Source organism: Emydura macquarii, unplaced genomic scaffold, assembly GCF_026122565.2.
Source record: "Emydura macquarii macquarii isolate MOO-44397 ecotype Brisbane River unplaced genomic scaffold, CSIRO-AGI_Emac_v2 contig_2199, whole genome shotgun sequence".
Classification (NCBI taxonomy): Eukaryota; Metazoa; Chordata; order Testudines; family Chelidae; genus Emydura; species Emydura macquarii.
In genome coordinates this window covers 378,731-397,740 of record NW_027132336.1, presented here as the reverse complement: position 1 = coordinate 397,740, position 19,010 = coordinate 378,731, and the positions used below count along the sequence as shown (strand labels likewise).

Genomic DNA, 19,010 nt, shown 5'->3' with positions numbered 1-19,010 from the left:
TTCTTGATTGTCCCCTTCTAACAAAGATTTCTTTTATCCTCCTTAGTTGTTTCCTTTGATGTTATTTTCATTCTTTCTGTTTTCAAAGTTTGCCTTGGAGTTATATTTGACCGATAGCTCATAATACATTTACATCCTTAAAAGGTAAGGCAGATTGACAATGTCTCAAAGTTATAACTGCTGCTGTAATATTTATATACAACCCATCGAAAGAGAGGTGCTTAATATAAAGTTATCACACGGATGCAGTCTCCTTAATATTACAGTGTGTACCTATTTCACTATGGCTGTATTGCACTAACTGATTATTTATAGACGTATACCTTTTCCTTGATAAATTGTTGGCAATTTTTTTGCCATATCCAGAAGGTTACAGCAATTAAGATTTCTGAGCACATGACTCTTCTGAGAACAAACTTCTTATTTAGTCTTATAATTTTATTTATTATATTAATGTCCAAATGCTTTAAGAAGGATCAGAGCTCCAAAGTGCAAGATGCTAGACAGAAGGGTAGATACTGCCTCTTCCCCAAAAAGCTTACAATTGAAGGCATTGCATCTGTTGGTAATTTGCCCTGATTCCAGCAATTGACAGTCACTTGCCAATGTACCTGCCTGTGATTTGCAATGGTGCAGCTACATTGATTGCTGTTACTGGAATCAGAGTGTAGCCAAGGCCTAAAGAGATGAGCAACACAACTAGTGGGGGAGAGGCAAACCAATATATTCAACATATGTTTTTTCAGAGAGATTTCTTTGTGCGAAAGGAGAGATGTTGAAGAAGGCACAGATATTTGTGGAAGGCTCAGACAAGTGAGTGTCCAATCACTGGTGAGAAGGAAGAGTTTGGGTCTGAAAATCGGAACTCCTCAGACCCCATCATAGTGTCTTTATACAAGCAAAACTCTTATTCCACTAAGCCCTGAGATTCTTTTACATAAAGGGCAGAGCAAACTACTGCAATGCCATATTTTTTTTTTTCAAAAATACCTTTTGAGTTCATCCTGCTGTAAACACACCTTTCATTCAGTCTCTGAGGGCCTGTTGTTTGTTCCTTAAGTCAAAAATGTTATTTGGATCTGAATTCTGTACTAGGGTTCTTTTGCTAAATCCATCCCCAACTTCTCTACCAACAGTTTTATGAAAAAGAAGATTTCATTCTAAGATCCATTAAAAAGATTAAAATATTAGGGAAAAGGAAGGTAGATACATTCTAACCAGCCCCTCCCATCCTCCTCATTTATGCTGAGTAGTACTTTGCTGGACTAGGGCCTAAAGCACTTAAGCACATGCTTAACCCTAAGCATGTAAGTAGTCTAATTGATTTAAATAGGATTATTTGTGGAGTAAGATATCACTCAGCTTGAGTAAGGCTGGTAAAATTCAATGACAAATCTAAAAACATGGAACTTTATTAGATTTAAAACAAGCAAAATAGTTTGTCTCATAATATTTACAACTCCAAGAATGTGTCAGACAAGCTGAAAATGAAGCTTTAAATAGAGATCTTTCAGTAACAGAAAAATGATATTGTTGCTGATATGAACATAAATGGAGCAGTATCACATTTTAAGCTCTGAATACTTGTGATACAAAAGAATAATTGCCTTTCATGAAGAAATGAGAAAGTGATGATGTAGAAAGAAAAAATGCAGTAAAGGAATGGAGACAGATATGGAGAGAATGTGAGGTAGGCATTTCAGGTAAAATTTTCAAAAGTGACTTTTGCAAAAGTCGTGTAGGCTTATAAATTACTTAGGCACTTTTGAAAATTTGACCTTTAATGCATTTTTGGTAATCACCTAAAAAGGAAACAATTTTTGGAAACAAACATATGAAAGACACTATCAGGTCTAATTTACCAATGGATTTATTGGTCATACTGTTGGGCTTTTGACAGAAAAATCAACAATGTTTATTTGAAATATAAAAAAAAAAAATCCCACTTATTAGTTGCAGTTAGCTTTTCTATAGCAAATCGATGGAAGGAAAAACAACCCTCCAACATCTTTATAGTTTACTATAATTTAGAACTTTTGATGATGGAAACGTTCATTAAAACAAGCAAAGGGGAAACCAAACTTCAAGACACTTTGATTCAATTCATGGGGAAAAAATAACTTTCCAGCAGCCTAACTCACAGAGTTATGCCTGATTCTTTGAGGCAGTTACGTTTGGTCAATACAGAAATCTACAACATGCTGTAAATGTGTGTATATATTGAATTTTAATATAATTAAATGCAACTGCTAATGTTTGTATATTTTTATATTTAATTAATTTAAAAGCTCAACTTTTAAATATAAATGAAGCCACACAGAATTTCCAGACTGCCACACCAAAGTGCCACCAAATTTAGGTTGAGCTTGCCCCAGAGGATGTGGGGCCTTTTTCACGTGGTGTGAGAATGAATAGTTACAAATGCTCAGTACCAACCTATTGGAGAGCAGAGCTGATTTTTTCAGTTCACTGGCAGTTCTGAAAAATTGATGAGAAAAAATCTGTTTGGTGCAAACAGAAACTGAAAATACCGAGAAATGTTGGTTAATTGAAACAGTTAGCTTTTCTTTTTGGGTTGAACAAAAATTTTTTGTTTTGATTTTGTTCACTTTTCAAAATTAAAGTAAAGGAAAAGGCTAGATTCACAAACAGGAGGAAGAGGTGGTGATGTGTCCATTTTAACCTTTCAGTGGTTATAGCACTTACCCACCATGTATTAGACCTACCTTAGTTCAATTCTCCCCTCTGCCTGATGGGGAGGAGGAATCTGAAGTTAGCCCCTCCTACATTCTAAGGAAGGGTCCTAACCACAAGGTTATGATCCCATAGCAGGGTACGCTATGGCGGGGTTCTCTTAATCTCTCCTTTTGAGCTGTTATAAGGGAGGATCGGCCATTCACAAAATGACAAGAGGAGGTGGTAAAGTCTGGGGCCAAAACAATTTGGTGAATGTGTCAAATTTGAGAAATAGTTTCAGGTTGACCAAAACTGCATTTTTAGGCAAATAAACTATTTATCTGATACTTTTTGTCCAGCCCTACTACAGAGACTATCTTTTTTTCCCTGTGTGATACTGCCACAGTTGCAACCAATTGAGATGCTCTGAAGTCCCCTCACTTTAACTGAAATGGGGCTGATGATATAGTATTCTCTTTGAGGGCTCCTCTGCTTTGGAAGCTACTTCCCACTTAGTCCAAAATAGCTAGCCTTAAATCTATTGACCTTCAGGTTATGCTACAAGATCTATCTTTTTGTATTAGCTGTTGGGTGAGGATGGAAAGGTTCATGTTTAGATTTTGTTGAGGGGGGGCATTGTGGTGAGTTACCTGTTGCTCTTAGCTGGATTATTTTTCTAAATGAGAGAGAGAGAGGATTTTTTTTTTTTTTTGTATGCTCCAGCTTCTTTTTCTCTCTCCAGCTATGCAAAGCCAGCCAAAACCAATTTAGTACTGCTCTGCATTACTGGAGCAGTGCTGAGCAGCCATAGTGCAGTGCTGAATCTGACCATTTCTATTTTTTGTTATAAAATCTAAATCACAATAGTCGTTACTTTAGTTTGAGGTGGTTTCACTATATTCAATACAATTAGTTGCAGTGAGATACGGACATTTCTTGTAGTCACAAATGTGAAGGATTAGTCAGCAGGGTTCATCCACTTGGGAGAGAGGTACTGACCTCTTCTACCTAACATGGCAATTCACTGCCTGAGATATCTTGAAACCCAGCACCTGCTTTGAGTTAAAGAAGCCACACTAATATATCTGAGTTGGTAAACTGTGTATGTCATTTTCTTTGACTGTGGTTTGTTTTTTTTTTTACACAGAGATGTGAAAGTGATTCATAAATCAAAAGAGCTAATAATTACCTTTAAAACTGCAAGAACACTGCATTTTCTTAGCTGCTTGCATGTGCATATCTGAGGTGCATATCCTTTAACAGAGCATAGTAGGAAAGGGCTAAAGAGAGAGACCACATTACTCATCACTGGAATGCAGCAGCTGTTTAAAACTCTACAAAACATTTGAAGGGAAAAAACTGAAGAAGAAACCATGTCCATCTAAAATAAATGGGGATTCAGAGCCCAGTTCTGTAATGTGCTGAGCACCCTCAACTGCTTGAAGAAGAGCTGTGTGGCTCAAAAACTTGTTTCTCTCACCAACAGAAGTTGGTCCAATAAAAGATATTATCTCACCCCCCTTCTTTCTTTAATATCCTGCTACAAACTGCATACAATGAAGCCAGTGCGAGTTAAGGATACTTAGTACCTTGCAAGACCAAACACTCAGGTAGATGGAGTCTATTACTCAGTTAGAAGGTAGACTGAGCAGTGAATTAACACTACTATTCTTACAAAACGTGCCATGGACGTTTGAGGACTTGCTTCTGTGAGGGGCTGAGCATTTTTAACTTCCATTGACTTCAGGGAGAGATAAGGGCACTTAGCACATCACAGGATGTGATGCCCCTATTGCCCACAAATCAGGGTCAGTAGCTGGGTTGTATGAGTTATCCAAAAGCCAATGGGCTAAATTCTGCTCCCTGTTACAGCAAGTGTCAATAGGGAGTAACTCTTGGCAGATGAATGGAGTTACTCTGGAATGATATTGGTGTAACAGAGAGCAGAATTTGGCCCAGAGAGTAGACCTGCTTTTTTCTTTCCTATTATTTTTTCCATGTGACAGTACCATTTTTTGTGACTATTATAAGTGAATCACAACTTAATAGTGTATCGCATCTTTCATACAAGCCATGTCCCTAGCCTACACTACAGGGTTAGGTCAACATAACCTGCCTTGCGTTGACTGAGTGGTGGAAGTGTCTTCTCCTAAATCTGGCTCTTCCTGGTGCAAGTGCCTCTCTAAGCTGATTTAAAAACACCACCTCCCTGAGCAGTGTGTAGAGTCACGGTTGATGTATTTAGGTCCAGGCAGTGTCAGTGTAGATGCTCCATTACTTACATTGACTGCTGTTACTGGCTTTCAGGAGCTATTCCACACTAACAATTCACTTGATACAAGCACTCCTGGGGAGGATGCGCACTGACGACACAAGGAGCCAAGCGTGCACTCTCACAACCGAGGTAATTACTGCAGTGGCTGTACGCCAACATAAGAACATCATTGTGCAGTGTAGACATGGCCTGAGGTGTGCAGCATAAATAAAGGAGATCAGCTTCCTAGGACACAGTGTCTGCAGTGTTTGCTGGGTGTCAGCCTCTGAAACAGCGAGGGGGGGAGCTCCGGTGCCTCTACCACCCTTCCACGGCCTCTCGCTGGAGTTTACAAGGCAGGACTTTTCATTCGCTATGCAGCTGCTGGAGGGAGCAAAGCGTTGCGGGCTGGGGATGGTGCTGACCATCCCTGATGCTGCTTCTCTTTGCTGGCGTGGCCGCGGCCGAGAAGCCCAATTCCTCGTGTGGCCCGGCTGTGCACGATGAAGGTGGCAGGCCCGGCACACGCCGCCTCCACGCCACGCCCGCACCACCACCAGCAGCTGCTGCCCCACACCGCCCGTTCGCCTCGTGGGGCTTGCGGCAGCAAAGCATGGCGGGGGATGTAGTCCCCGGCCGCTCCCTAGCACGCGGCGCGGTGGCAGAGCAGCCTACACTTCCCAGGGTCCTCCCCCTCCCTCCCTTCTCTGCGCTAGAGCTGTCAGCGAGCCGCGTTTGTCACCTGGCCAGGGCTGGTCACCTGGCCCTTCTGCACTTGGCTCGCGCGCCCTGCCTTGCCCGGCGCCCGCCTGGCGTCTTTGCAGCGCAGCCGGGATGCCGCCGCCGCCGCCGCCCTAGAGCCGCGGCTGGGGATGCGGCGCGCGGGGCGTTGAACGAGGCGGGGAAGAGACACTCTGGATGTGTAGCAGGGGCAGGTGGCTCGGCCCGCCCCCCGGCGCTCTGCGCACCAGCCGCCCGGGCCGGAGCCGGGACCCGCTGCTGCGCCAGTGCGCTCGGCCCCCGGCGCAGCTGAGAGCCGCTCCCCCGGCCGGACCATGAGCAGCGGCACAGGTAGGTGGCCCGGGCGCGGCGGCTCAGCGGGCCGGGCGGCTCTTCCTTCAGAAGGGCTTGGCCGAGCGGGCCCGTTTTCATGCAAGCGAGTCCCGGGGCTGTTGCACTCGCTTGCGGGGAAGGGGCCGTCGTCGTGCGGCTTGTTCCCGCCCGGAGGGGTGCAGAGCGCCCAGCCGTTTAATTCGGCTGCTCAGAAAGTGTCGGCGTGATTTATTTGTGTTCTTGGAGTGGCTGTTTCCCTCCTGTGGGGCAGGTTCCCCGTGCGGCTCGGTCACGTTACAATGCAGCTCTTCTGCGGGGGGAGGGGGGCTGATGCGAGAAAATATTCACCACCGACTGCCCCCACCCCCCCCAAAAAAAAAGCGGGGGGCAGGGATCCTCTTGCAAGCAGCCTGTCTCCTCGAGGGCCGGGTGAGGCTTCTGCCGCTTCAAGCCCTGGATGCAAGGATCGCAGAGCGAGCCGGCGAGCGCTGGCATGAATCCCCCCGCAGCCAGCGCTTGGGGGGTAGGTAGCTTGTGAGGCCGGACTTGACTCCGACGGGTCTAGGTGTGGATCGAACTTTTTAAGGTGTGGTTTTGCTTCTTTGTGATCAGGATCAAAAGAAGGGTCTGTACGCTTTTGGCCCTCAGATACCGCAGCGTTGCAAGCATAGGAAAGCAGCGCAGCGCCCAGGATAGGTAAAAAGTGCGCAGTAGAATGAAACCCAGCCGCCCCCCCTCCCCCGGCCCCTTTTCAGGGGGCAGCAATGAGAAGGAGATGTCTAAAGCCTTGTTGTGAAGAAGAAATAATCCATATCAAAAGAGCCTCCCCTACATGCAGCTGCTTTCTGCAGCAGAAATGTGGGTCAGATCTATTGCTGCAAACTCGCCCACCACCCCACCCTGCAAGTAAGCGGGTTTACATTCTGAGCCTTTGCATCTGGTCCAGACTATGTGGTGGTGCACAAGATGAAAATTGGAATGTCTTCTTTTGATTTATATAGAAGTCTGGGTAGCATTCTATCTCATTCGGTGCAATGAAGAAATAAATCATCTTCAGACATGGCATCTCGTTAAAATAATATATGCAGCTTCATATATATTCAGATGTTTGTGTGGAAGAATTTAATTTGGGAGCCCACTTGAAATTTTATTTTTAAAAGATTCAGCATTCATCTATTTTGCATGGTACTGGTTAGTCTGGAGCAGAGTTGATTTGCAAAATGTTACATGGCTTTGCCAGAACATATAGCTTTGCAGTGGGGAAAAAACCTTTAAGAGCTGATTGTGTGTTTCACTTCTGAGGATACCAATGAGAGCTAAATATACATCTTTCGCCCAACAAAAATTATATGTTGAATAGCTACAATTAGATGGTGTCTCTGTATGTCAACATATGACTCCAAAGAAGAAGGATTATCCAGTGGTTAGAGCACAAGCAGTTGGGTGACCAGAGTTCAAACCTGTGAGGGCAAGTTACTTAGCCACTCTGTGCCTCAGTTTCTCATATGTAAGTTGGGGTTGATCCTTTCCTACCTCAGGTGTACATCAAAGAGAAATACATGAAAGATTGTGAGGCACTCAGGGGCTATAGGAATGGGGTCAGGTACATACCTAAGATTCATAGACAATACCACTGAATTCAAGAGTTGTCTTTACAGTTATGTTAGTTGGTTTTAGATCAAGGGCACAACTTCATCTTTATAATTTTAATATAAATTGAATATAATGATAAAGTTAAGGTTTATATATATATATATATATATATATATATAACAAATATATACCTGCGTGTGTGTGTCTTGTGTGTATATATAACAAATATTATAATACTGCAGAAATGTCAGTGGGCAGCAGCCTGGTACAGATGAAATCTCAAAATTTTTTAGCCTACCCATTGTGCTAAAAATGATGAAAATGAAATATTAGACAGCACAGTGCTAGAATAAAAATAACATGCAAGTATAGTGAAACACAACTAAGGAAATTTGTTTATTTAAAAAATCCCCAAACCAAAAACAGTCCTCCCCAAACTGAGAGAATTTTCTTTTTTCCTGTTTATGAAGTTTATCTCTTTGCAGTTCTCTCTCTGGACAGGAAAACAAACAAGCTTATACTCAGTTTCTACTAGTAATTACTTTTCAAGCCCAAATTGACACCCACTGAAGTCAATGGGAGTTTTCTATTTACTTCAATGGGACAAGGACTGTGTAGCATGTTCTCATGCATTAGCACAATGCTATAAGTTGTTTGAGGGGAAATACTGGAGAGGCATGATTATTTATAAAATATTTTCACTGGAGTCATTGAAAAAAATAGAAATGTTTCCATTATAATTAGTACCGAAACCTAATGGCAGTGCTGATAATTTGAATAGACTAAGGGCTCGATTGTGACAGTCTAATCCCCCCAGTGTAAGGGGCAGCATGTTATTGCAGTGCCCCTAGAGCAGCCCAAGAGGGAGATCACAATTTGCTTCCCGGTCTTCCTGCTATTCTGGGGAGGGAATAAACTGCATTGGATCTATACCCAATTTGCCACATAGCTACGCTGTGGAACCTGCTTCTTCTCCTGTGCTGCTACGTGTGATGAGAGTAGCTGATACTGGAGTGTAAGGGGGTGCCTTGTGTTCCTGCACCACTATTCTAGCCAAGCCAAGTTTGGGCTCTAAATGCTTTTTTAATTTTTATCATCCAAAAATGTAACGTAGTTACTTTGAGATGATTATTTTGTGCTGATGCAAATATATAGATGGACTGGGGAGTCAGAATACAGTCTGGAAAACATACAGTCAGGCCACATAACTTCATCCCTATGAAGACATGACATTTTTATATTATTCATGTTGCAATTAGTTTTTTTGCACACAACTTCCATTGACTGAAATAGAGTTCCATGCCCAGATCAATGGTAGGAAATGGCCCTAAAGACTGTGCAGATGACTGGTCATGGTCACAAAAAGGCATTATTAAGTCTTCTGTTTTTTAGAAAGTTTTCATTCCATTTAGAGACCTCAGACCTGCCATTGGATCTATGGGTGGACACCTGCACCTGTCGGACTGCCACTGTCTGTATGGGTTGTAGTAATCCAACCATACTTTACATACAGAATCTTTTTTTTCTTTTTTGGGGAAGAAATTTCATTTTTGTAGGCATTTGTGATATGATTATTAATACAAATCTCAGTCTTTAAAACTCTTTCCTGATTCTAATATTTATATTCTTTATCTTTTGGAATTCTAGCAAGAAGCACAAAGCTGGTAACAAACCAAGAGAGGAAGAAAAACATTAGTTTCTCCCAAATTCACATGCGTAAAGGATCATAACGTTAATTTCATTGAAGTGCAAAAAGTGAATTACAGTGTTGGTTACAGTGTGTTTAATAATCTCTTAAAATACATTGAAATTACATGGCATATCACAAATCTGCATGGATGTTTTGGCTTGAAACTATTACATTAAAGAGGAAAATCAAACATGTCTGATTGCACAGAACAGAAAGCAACTGAGATATCTAGTATCATGGTGATCATGAGTTCTGGAATAGCTTACATGGAAGAAAATGGGGCAAAGATGGTTAAATAGAGATTACAGTATAATTACATTGTTGGCTCTGCAAGGCCTGGAACCTGCAAGGTGCTGAGTGCTTCCTGTGAGATGATGCATGTTGTAAGCTGATGATGAACTATGAGTGAGGTTAAGATTTTGTCTCAGAATTTTTTCATCAAAGTCACGGACAGGTCAAGGGCAATAAACAAAAATTCTCAGAAACCTGAGGCGGGGGGGAGAGGGAAGGAAGAAAGACTTACTGCCGTTCCTGCTGAGAGCTGTCAGGGGGCTGAGAGCTGGTCCAGCCACGCATGGGGTGGGGAGGGGGCAGAGAGGGGTCATATAGCTGTTTCAGCACTGCCACTGTGGCAGGGATGAAGCCGAAGAAGTCATGGATGTCCATTAAAGTCACGGCATCCATGACTTCCGTGACCTCTGTTAAAAAATCGTATTCTTAAATACGAGATATTGATCACCATCAGCACTCTTACAAGAGATTGACTGGTAATGGTCACAAAATACAGAAAATACTTCGTATAATTGTGCCCATTTGAAAAGAATGTCAATGGGAGCGCTCTGTGAAAAAGTGTAAGCTATTATAATTTCAATATAAAAGTGTAGTTTTACATGTTCAGTATCGCTATATCAAATTATTTTTTTCTTTCAATCTCCCTCATTTTGGGTGCATGTAAAAGAGAACATTAATTGCTTGTTAGATCCAGAAAGAGGTCATATAGGCTTGGAAGTCTCCTTGGACTAATTAAATATGGATGAGCCTGAAGATTAAAATGTGCAATCCTCCACAAGTTTTGTAATGAAACAGAAAATTAAAAATCACTTCATTTGGCTATATGTATAACCACATACATTACAGTTTCTCTGAGAAATGAAGCAGTGGCACATTTTGCATGATGGTAATTATTTCTTTCAAGTTGAATAAGATGAAATTTATTTTTCTTTGGTGTTGCTGTTCAAAGTATCAAGCCATAATCTGTATTCCTTAGGATTTTAGGTTAGGGATCCTTTCTTACCAACTCTTTAGGACAGGAGTTTGGTTCATTGTGGGACAGCTATTGAGTGGCAACTCAGTCTTGTCTACACTAAAAAAATAAGTTGACATAAGATATGTTGACTTTAAGCCATCACTATAATTACAGTGGTGGCTGATGTCCACAGTACTCTCCTTGGGTCACCAGGAGCACTTCCACTGACCTAAAGGGCAGTGTGGGAAGCTGAGACCCATATCTCAGCTCCCTGCCAGGAGCCCACAGACTCTCAGGCTCCCTGTGGGCTGCCCCCCTGCACCCACAGTCCCAGCTGGGAGCCAGGGGCAGCTGCGCTGGGACTTCTCCCCTCCCCGGTCCCAGTTGGGAGCCAGGCTCCAGCCACCCGTGTCCCGGCTTGCAGCCAGGAACTGGGCTCTAGACACCCCAGACTTGCAGCAGCTGGGCTTCTGGCCCTGCTCCCAGCCAGCCACCCCAACTTCCTTGTCAATTTCACCGCTCCAGTGGAGTGGTGAAATTGACAAGCATGACAGCCACTCCAGCGATGTAAAGGGACGCAGTGTCTACTCTGACATTACGTCGCCTAGCTATGCCCGACAAAAGCACTACACTTCTTGTCAAGGTGGTTTTTATTTTGTTGTAAAAAATGGCAGTCTTGTTGGCAGGGGGGGTGACTGCAGTGTGTACACAGCACTCTTGTTGATAAAAGCTGACCTTTGTCAACAAAACTCTCTAGTGTAGACCAGGTCCAAAGGTGTGCTTGCACTGCAGATGGGAGCTAGCTGAGCTGCTCAAGCCGACTTTGACCTACATACCCAGAGTCATGGATGGGCGAAGCTAGCCCATGCTACTTTGGCTTCACTGCTGCTGTTACTAAGACTCGTCCTCGTAAGTCTACTTGTGCTCCAATCACACTGCCCGATTGGAGTATAGACGTACTCTTAGAGTCTTAGGCTAGGTCTGCACTTGGAGCTGGGGGTGTGATTCTGAACAGGAGTAGACACACACGCAGTAGCATGGGCAGTAGCAAGTGGCAGGAGTACAGCTAGCTGCTCTGAGTATGCTCCCCAGGCAGTCTGAGCAGGTTTGTACTTGGGGTGGCTAGCCTATGCAGTTTCTCACCGTTGCCTATGCTACTGCGGCTACGCTACTATTTTTAGTGTGCTAGCTCAAACAGAGCTAGAAAGGGTATGTCCACTTGAGTTGGGACTCACACCCCCAGCTCCAACTGCAGACTTAGCCATAGATTTTAATTCTTTAAGGGATTGTTGTGATGTTCTAATCCAATCTCCTGCATAACACAGTTAGTAGAACCTCACTTAGTAATTTCTGCCTCACGCCCATACCTTCTCTTTGAGGTAGTCATAGAGTTTAGGGCTAGAAGGCCCATTAGATAATCTAGTCTGACCATCTGTATATCAAAGGCCCTAAACTTCAGCAAACTACCCCACTGCTGAGCCCAATAACCATAAAATATCTTTTGGAAAGAGATCCCATCTTGATTTTAAAAAACAACAACCCTTTTTTCTTATTTGTGCAATGTTTATTTTTGCCAAATCATGTGTTTGTGACACAGAGTTTGTATAATGATGAACATGCAATATATTTGGCAATCAGCACATGTCCTCTTGTCATTGAAATTTAGGATCTTTGCTTTTACTTCTCAAGCCATTTGTGGTTTAGACTTTTTGTGCCATATATTCCCCTGCTGAATAAAAACACACACAGAACTAAAAATTTATTGTAAAGTCTATGAAAGTGGAACTGCTAGGCTACCTTCTCTTTCACATCTCTCCCCATCCTGTCATATGCAGTGGACTTGTTGAGGTGCAGGAGAAGTGGAGAAAGAAGGGAAGCCAGGGGTCACTGGGAGATCCTGGCTCCAATTTTGTGAATCCTTGGCTAGCTTGGCAGAATGGGATTCATTCTGCCCAATACTCAGACCTTCAAATCTAGCCTCTGTTCTATATAGCTATTTATACTGCACTCAGTGTGAGCGCCATAGAGTAGTGGATTGAGCAACATGACTAACATCTGTCATGTTGTCTCTCATCCTCTCCCCTGTGGAAGAAAAGTGCTATGAAAGTCTTGTTTTGGTAGGTTTTTAGGGGTTTTTTTTTTTAAACAATATATGTTACTATGTATTTATGTTAGAGAAGGCAAGGTCAAAGAAATGCACCTTTCACTTGAAGTGGAAGGTGATGAGGTTTGTGATGACCCTCAATTCCTGGGTGAGTTCCAAAAGTGGAAGTACGACAGGCTTGTCTGTTCTGCTGCTATTGACTCCAGGCCCAGAGCTGTGTTCTCTGATCCTTCTGATAGGAGACACCTGGCATGGAGGATGTATTAATGCTGTTGGGTTTTTTTATACAGGTATTAATAATAATCATAATAGATTTTGATAGAAGGGAAAATGCTGCTTAAAGTATCTGCCCTCTAGCCACTACCCTGCTTCACAAAGGGAACAGTGATGTAAGTTGCTTCCACTATGTCTGCTCCCCTAACTCATTTCTACAGGATTAAGGTGCACAGAAAAGGGGAGCATCTATGCCTTTATGTTGTTGGACAATTTGACTTGCTTACTGTATGTATCCCTAAATACATCCTTTTGAGTGGATACTACTGAATTTTTATTGTTCTCTGTGTCAAGATGTATTTGTATTCTGTCAAGGCTTTGAAATGCTGGAATAGTTTTTTCACGGCCATGTTCATGCTCTGAAATTTAGACAGAATATTTGTTTTGCATAAAGCACATTTATTTGTTACATATTTCTAAAATAGGCATGATGTGAAAATTTCTGTTGGACAAATGAAAGCTTTTATCAGTGATTTTTAGACTCCTTTCCATCTTCCGGAGAGCACTTCCACTGGTATAAGAAACCACGCTGATGCATCCAATCTGGAGACTGTCATGATTTCATATTTCAAGTCCCTTTATTTGTAGAGAAGGAATAAAAATCCAAAATACAAGCAAGTTCACCCTAAGGAAATACGAAAACCGCTGAATTAATTGAGAGGATATGATTCCTGATGTGTAATAAAAAGTATAATTTTTTTTTAGTATGGATTTTTTTCACTGTTTGGAAGCTGTTAATTTTAGACCGAAGCACAGTTGTTGCCTTTAAACAGCCAGTATTTGATAACGTATATCTCATGAGAAGTATAAGTGAAAGTGTGATATCTGGGATCTACTGTGTGATACCTGTTGGCAAATGCTGAGGTATCAGTGGTGAAACCTCCTCCTCCGTACCTAGTTATTTTTGTTGACAAGATGAAGATGTGGTCGCTCTCTACATATTTTCAATACATGAACTAGAGCTAGTCATGTAATGAAAATCCTGATTTATGGTTTTAGTTTGGGAAATTATAGTTTCACAAGATCTCATTCTACACCAAAGGAGAAATGTGCCCCTCTGCAGAGCACCAGCTGAAGGCCTATTTTGACAAATAGGGTGGAACTGGTTGGGAATTTTAAAGTGAAAGGCAGGAAGTGATCATGAAATGGTAGAGTTCAAGATTCTAAGGCATGGTAGAAGGAAAAAGAGCACAATAAAGGTAGTGGATTTCAAAAAGGCAGATGCAGTAAGCTCAGGGCGTTGGTAGGTAAGATCCCATGGTAATTAAGTCTAAGGGAAAAAACAGTTCAAGAGAGTTGGCAGTTTTTCAGAGAGACCTTATTAAGGACACAAGAGAAAACTATCCCACTGTTTAGGAAAGATAGGATGGTATCTTGTCATACTTCCTGGCTTAACCAGGAAATCTTCAATGATCTGAAACTCAAAAAAGAGTTCTACAAAAAGTGGAAACTAGGTCAAATTACAAAGGATGAATATAAACACAAGAATTTAGGGACAAAAGAACGGCCAAGCCACAGAATGAGATTAAAGTAGCTAAAGACATAAAGGGTAACAAGAAAACATTCTACAAACACATTAGAAGCAAAAGGAAGACCGAGGACAGGGTAGGCCCATTACTCAATGGCAGGGGCAGCGGGTGGGGGGAGACAATAACAGAAAATGTGGAAATGGTAGAAGTGCTAAATGACTTTTTTGTTTCAGTTTGCACTAACCAGTTTGTTGGACATCTAACTTAATGAATGCCATGAAAATGAGGTAGGATCAGAGGCTAAAATAGGGAAAGAACAAGTTAAACAATTCTTAGCAAGTCAGATGCCTTCAAGTCACCAGGGCCTGATGAAATGCATCCTAGAATACTCAAGGAACTGACTGAGGAGATAAGTGATTATCTCTGAAAAGTCATGGAACACAGGAGAGATTCCAGAGGACTGGAAAAGGGCAAATATAGTGCCCATCTATAAAAAGGGGAATAAGGATAAACTGGGGAATTACAGACCAGTTAGCTTAACTTCAGTACCCCAAAAGATAATGGAGCAAATAATTAAGCAATCAATTTGCAAACACCTAAAAGATAAGAAGGTAATAAGTAACAGTCAGCATGGATTTGTCAAGAACAAATTATGATAAACCAATCTAATAGCTTTCTTTGACAGGTTAACAAGCCTTGTAGATGTGGGGGAAAGGGGTGGATGTGGTATATCTTGTCTTTAGTAAGGCTTTTGATATGGTCTCTCATGACTTTCTTATAAACAAACTAAGGAAATTTAAGCTAGATGGAGCTACTATAAAATGGGTGCATAACTGGTTGTAAAACCATTCCTAGAAAGTAGTTATCAATGGTTCACAGTTAAACTGGAAGGGCATATTGAGTGGGATCCCACAGGGATTGGTTCTGGGTCCGGTTCTGTTCAATATCTTCATCAATGGTTTAGTTAATGGCATACAGAATACAATTATAAAGTTTGCAGATGATACCAAGCTGGGAGGGGTTGCAAGTGCTTTGGAGGATAGGATTAAAATTCAAAATGATCTGAACAAAGGCACTTAATTAGTAATGAATATTATTTGTAATGCTCGATTAATTCAAGCAGTTCAAATATAGACACAGAGTATTTGGGTGTTTACTTTGACCAGGGTCTGAAAGGTTTGAGAGATTAGAGATTTCTAAACTCCTGCAAGTATTGCATTTATGCTAAAATGGGCTGGAGGTCACAAAAATGACTGTCAGAGTTTCATCTTTATTTTTTCTCTGTTTACTTAAATTATTAATTTTGCTCATTTTACAAGTTGAGAAGATCTTTTTCCCCCTCCTAATGTGGTTCCCAGCACTGCAAACTCAGCCAGCGATCTAAAAATCATATTGAGAGTTTTTTTCCTGTGCCTTACATCATGATTAGTAATAAAGTTTCTTGCATCGGAACTTAGCAGACAACTTTGATGTTGTGTGAAGTTGGATTCTATACTGTTCATACCGCCATGGTTCTGTTGGCTCTGCAGTGCTAGCAGCAGTAAAAAATGTATTGATGAAGTAATTGGATATAACTTGGACACAAAGGGTCAAATCCTGCAGACTATTTACAGAGCTGAATGGGGCACATTGTTAACCTTCTTGGATTCTGGTTTCCTTCTAACCCTAGGGAGATTACTGCACCCCTGTGACTGCAATGCGCCCTGTGGAATTGCTGCAGAGGGATAAGAGAGTTCCAGTCTGGAGTCCCTTGCATGACACTGGTTCCCATTCAGCCTACCTGGCTGTGATTCAGCCATACCTTCCCACCTCAGGTTGCCGGAGATGCACTGCTGCCTTTGCTGTCATGCTCCATATGTACATACAAGCTTATCTCCATACAAGCATAATCCTGGCCTCAGCTCATGTGGAAGGGGCAGGGTTTGTCAGTCACCAAGTGGTTTCACAGTGGCCCTTAGGGCGGAGACCCCTCTCCACTTGGGTACAGTGTAAGGCTGTTTAGTCATTGAGCCCATTCATGATGCGTGACTCCCTTTCACTCTACATCTAGGGTCAAGACCTTCCTGAATTTAGACATTAATCTCTTGGACACTTCCGGCTTTATGTTGTATGCATTATTGTTGTCAGACTGGAAAATCGACAAGCTCTTAAGCCAAGATTGTCAAAAATGGGTGTCTAAAATTAGTCTCCTAAATAATTAGCTTGATTTGCAAAGGTGCTGAGCACTCACCTTCTCCCATTGAAGTGACTGGGAGCTGCTGACTATGCAGCATTATTGAAAATCAGGCTAATTATTTAGGTGTCTCTATATGGATTTGGGTGCCTAATATGCTTTTTGCACCCATTTTCTTAAAATCTTGGTCCTAATATCTATAGCTTTTGTGGTATAATAACAGAGTAAAATTAATCTCAAAGACCACTGGGTGGTTTTTTTTTTTTTTTAATGCTTCATATTTCTGTAACAACCATCACCACTCTTCCAAGGCCTTTTGCTATGTTTTTGTCTGCAGGTGGTATTCAGAATATGCCACATGAGCTTTCCTGAAGTATGCCCCGAAGAAAAGAAGTATTGTGACTAGCGGAGCAAATTTCCCAGTACTCCTGTTCAAATGAATATGTCTCTGAGATAAACTTTCAGTACCTTGAGGTCCAGTCCAGCTTGTTTTGAAGTCAGTAGAAGTTTTGCCATTGACTTCAACAGGAGCAGAATTGGCCCCTTGTTCTCTTGGCAGAAGTTGTATGTTGAATAGTTTTACTTAAGACAGCTGGGGTTTCCTTTTGAAGTAGAATGATTTCCATGTGAGATTCGCTCCATTAACAGAATTAGAATAGACAGCATTAATCCATACCAAACATGAGACATTTAATAACAGGCATAATAAGCATTTTAGTTGCAGTTTGTCACCCTTATTTTCACTTTCTACTAAATAATTTTTTTTCTGTTTTAGTGAGCCATTGTTCCATGTATATTCATGGGGAAATATACAGGTAAAGTACTATGCATCAAGTTAGCATTATACCCACCAGTAAAATTCAACATGGTTTTGTGTGCTTCCCAGTGTGAATGAAAATTGTCTACAAAATGATTCTGAAAAGCAATTATGTTGCTGTTCAGTGCCACATTTTATTTTCTTATTGATGGTCTTCAAGTTAAATGACTTAAGACATGTCCCTGGGAAGTGCTGAGTTTCCCCAACTCCCACTGACTTCAAAGGCAGTAGGATCAAACCATGCCTCCTTTTTACAATGAAATAATTGGCTAGTTATGTGCTTCCTGGAGGAAAAAAATAGTAGAAATGATTTGTTCTCATTTCATATTAATTAGCCGTAAATTTAAGTGAGTGGGAGCAGGAGCAGGTTCATGCTACTAATCCAAAGGTATCTTAGGTTACACTAACTTTTTTTTCTTGAATATTTACTTGATCCCAGATGTAGCTGACCTATTTTAAAGTGAAAAATCAATTAATCAAAGTCTGTAAATACATACTATGTAGTTTAGGGCAGGTATGTGTGTTACAGCCCCCCCCCCCCCCCCCCGGTGCCAGTCCACAGAGGATACGGGGTTCTCATAGACCCAGCTAGAGAAGCTTCCCATCTCCTATGAGACAGACAGGAATACTTACCCCTTTCCTGTTCCCTATGTGCCATCCCTAGCAGGGCTGTAACAGACTCATGTCTGCTGTAGTTTGGACACAGATGGGGCCTGAAACACACTTCCACCTGTGGATTACACAAGTGTTAATTTTGGAAGTGTTCTCCTTCAAGTGATGGTCCCTATGTGGATTCCTCCATACATGGGTGCGTATGTGTGCCATGCACTGGAGCCAGAACTGTTTGAAGTAGTCTCCGTTGACCCGCATGTGCATTGTGGGTCTGCCACGTGGTGCGTCCGAGATCTTATGAGACTCTGTGGGTCAGTGCCCCCTCAGTTCCCTCTTACCAGTACATGGCCAGAGTTGGAACACCTTTCTTCTTCATTTTCAATCTGCACAGCTTAAAAAAAAAAGTTTTATTGTTGTTGATCGTTCTTTAATAATAAGTTATAGTTATTACATCTTAGCATAGTTAGTTTACTTGTCATAGACTGTCCTACCCACTGTGGGAGACTATGCTCCTACAAGCCAAGTTTAAGAACTGCCCTTAGTGCCTGCGATCCTTCTCGGTAAATGACGAGCACCAACGCTGTCTTTACTGTCTTGGGGAGACCCACGTTGTCGCTTGTTGCTCCATCTGCCGATCCTTCCCATTGTGAACCTGTGAGGCCAGAGAACTTAGACTACGTAAGCACCTCATGGAGGAGGCAATGCATCTGCATGCGCACTCAGAGGTGGCACCAACGAACCCATCGGGATTCCCAACCTCAATGACAGGGAGCACCCTCACCCACTAGGGCGGCATCAGTAGTACTGACGGCAATGGCAAAAACCCATCGTGCCCATAAGAAGCACAGCCATAGGCACAAGGCGGATCCCTGAGAGGATCCAAGTGCAGTGTTACTTCCCCAAGCCATGACAAGCCTGGCAAGAAGTTGCATACTGATCCAGCAATACCACCTCCAAAGAAATCTAAAGCGGAGCGGAAGACCAAACATCATCATGACCAGAGTCATTTGCCTCCTCGACCACCAGAACTCCCGGCTCCATCCATTCCAA

The 19,010-nt window shown here is 42.1% G+C and overlaps 1 protein-coding gene across 1 annotated transcript in view; it reads left to right on the top strand.

Moving 5' to 3' along the window:
• Positions 1-5,662: 5,662 nt before the first annotated feature.
• ABLIM2 (actin binding LIM protein family member 2) overlaps positions 5,663-19,010 on the top strand; it is a 208,588-nt gene continuing 195,240 nt past the window's right edge. The window contains exon 1 of the mRNA XM_067558866.1: positions 5,663-6,001. Coding sequence (XP_067414967.1) covers positions 5,986-6,001 — 16 coding nt within the window. The 5' untranslated portion in view covers positions 5,663-5,985. The remainder of the gene's footprint in view (positions 6,002-19,010) is intronic.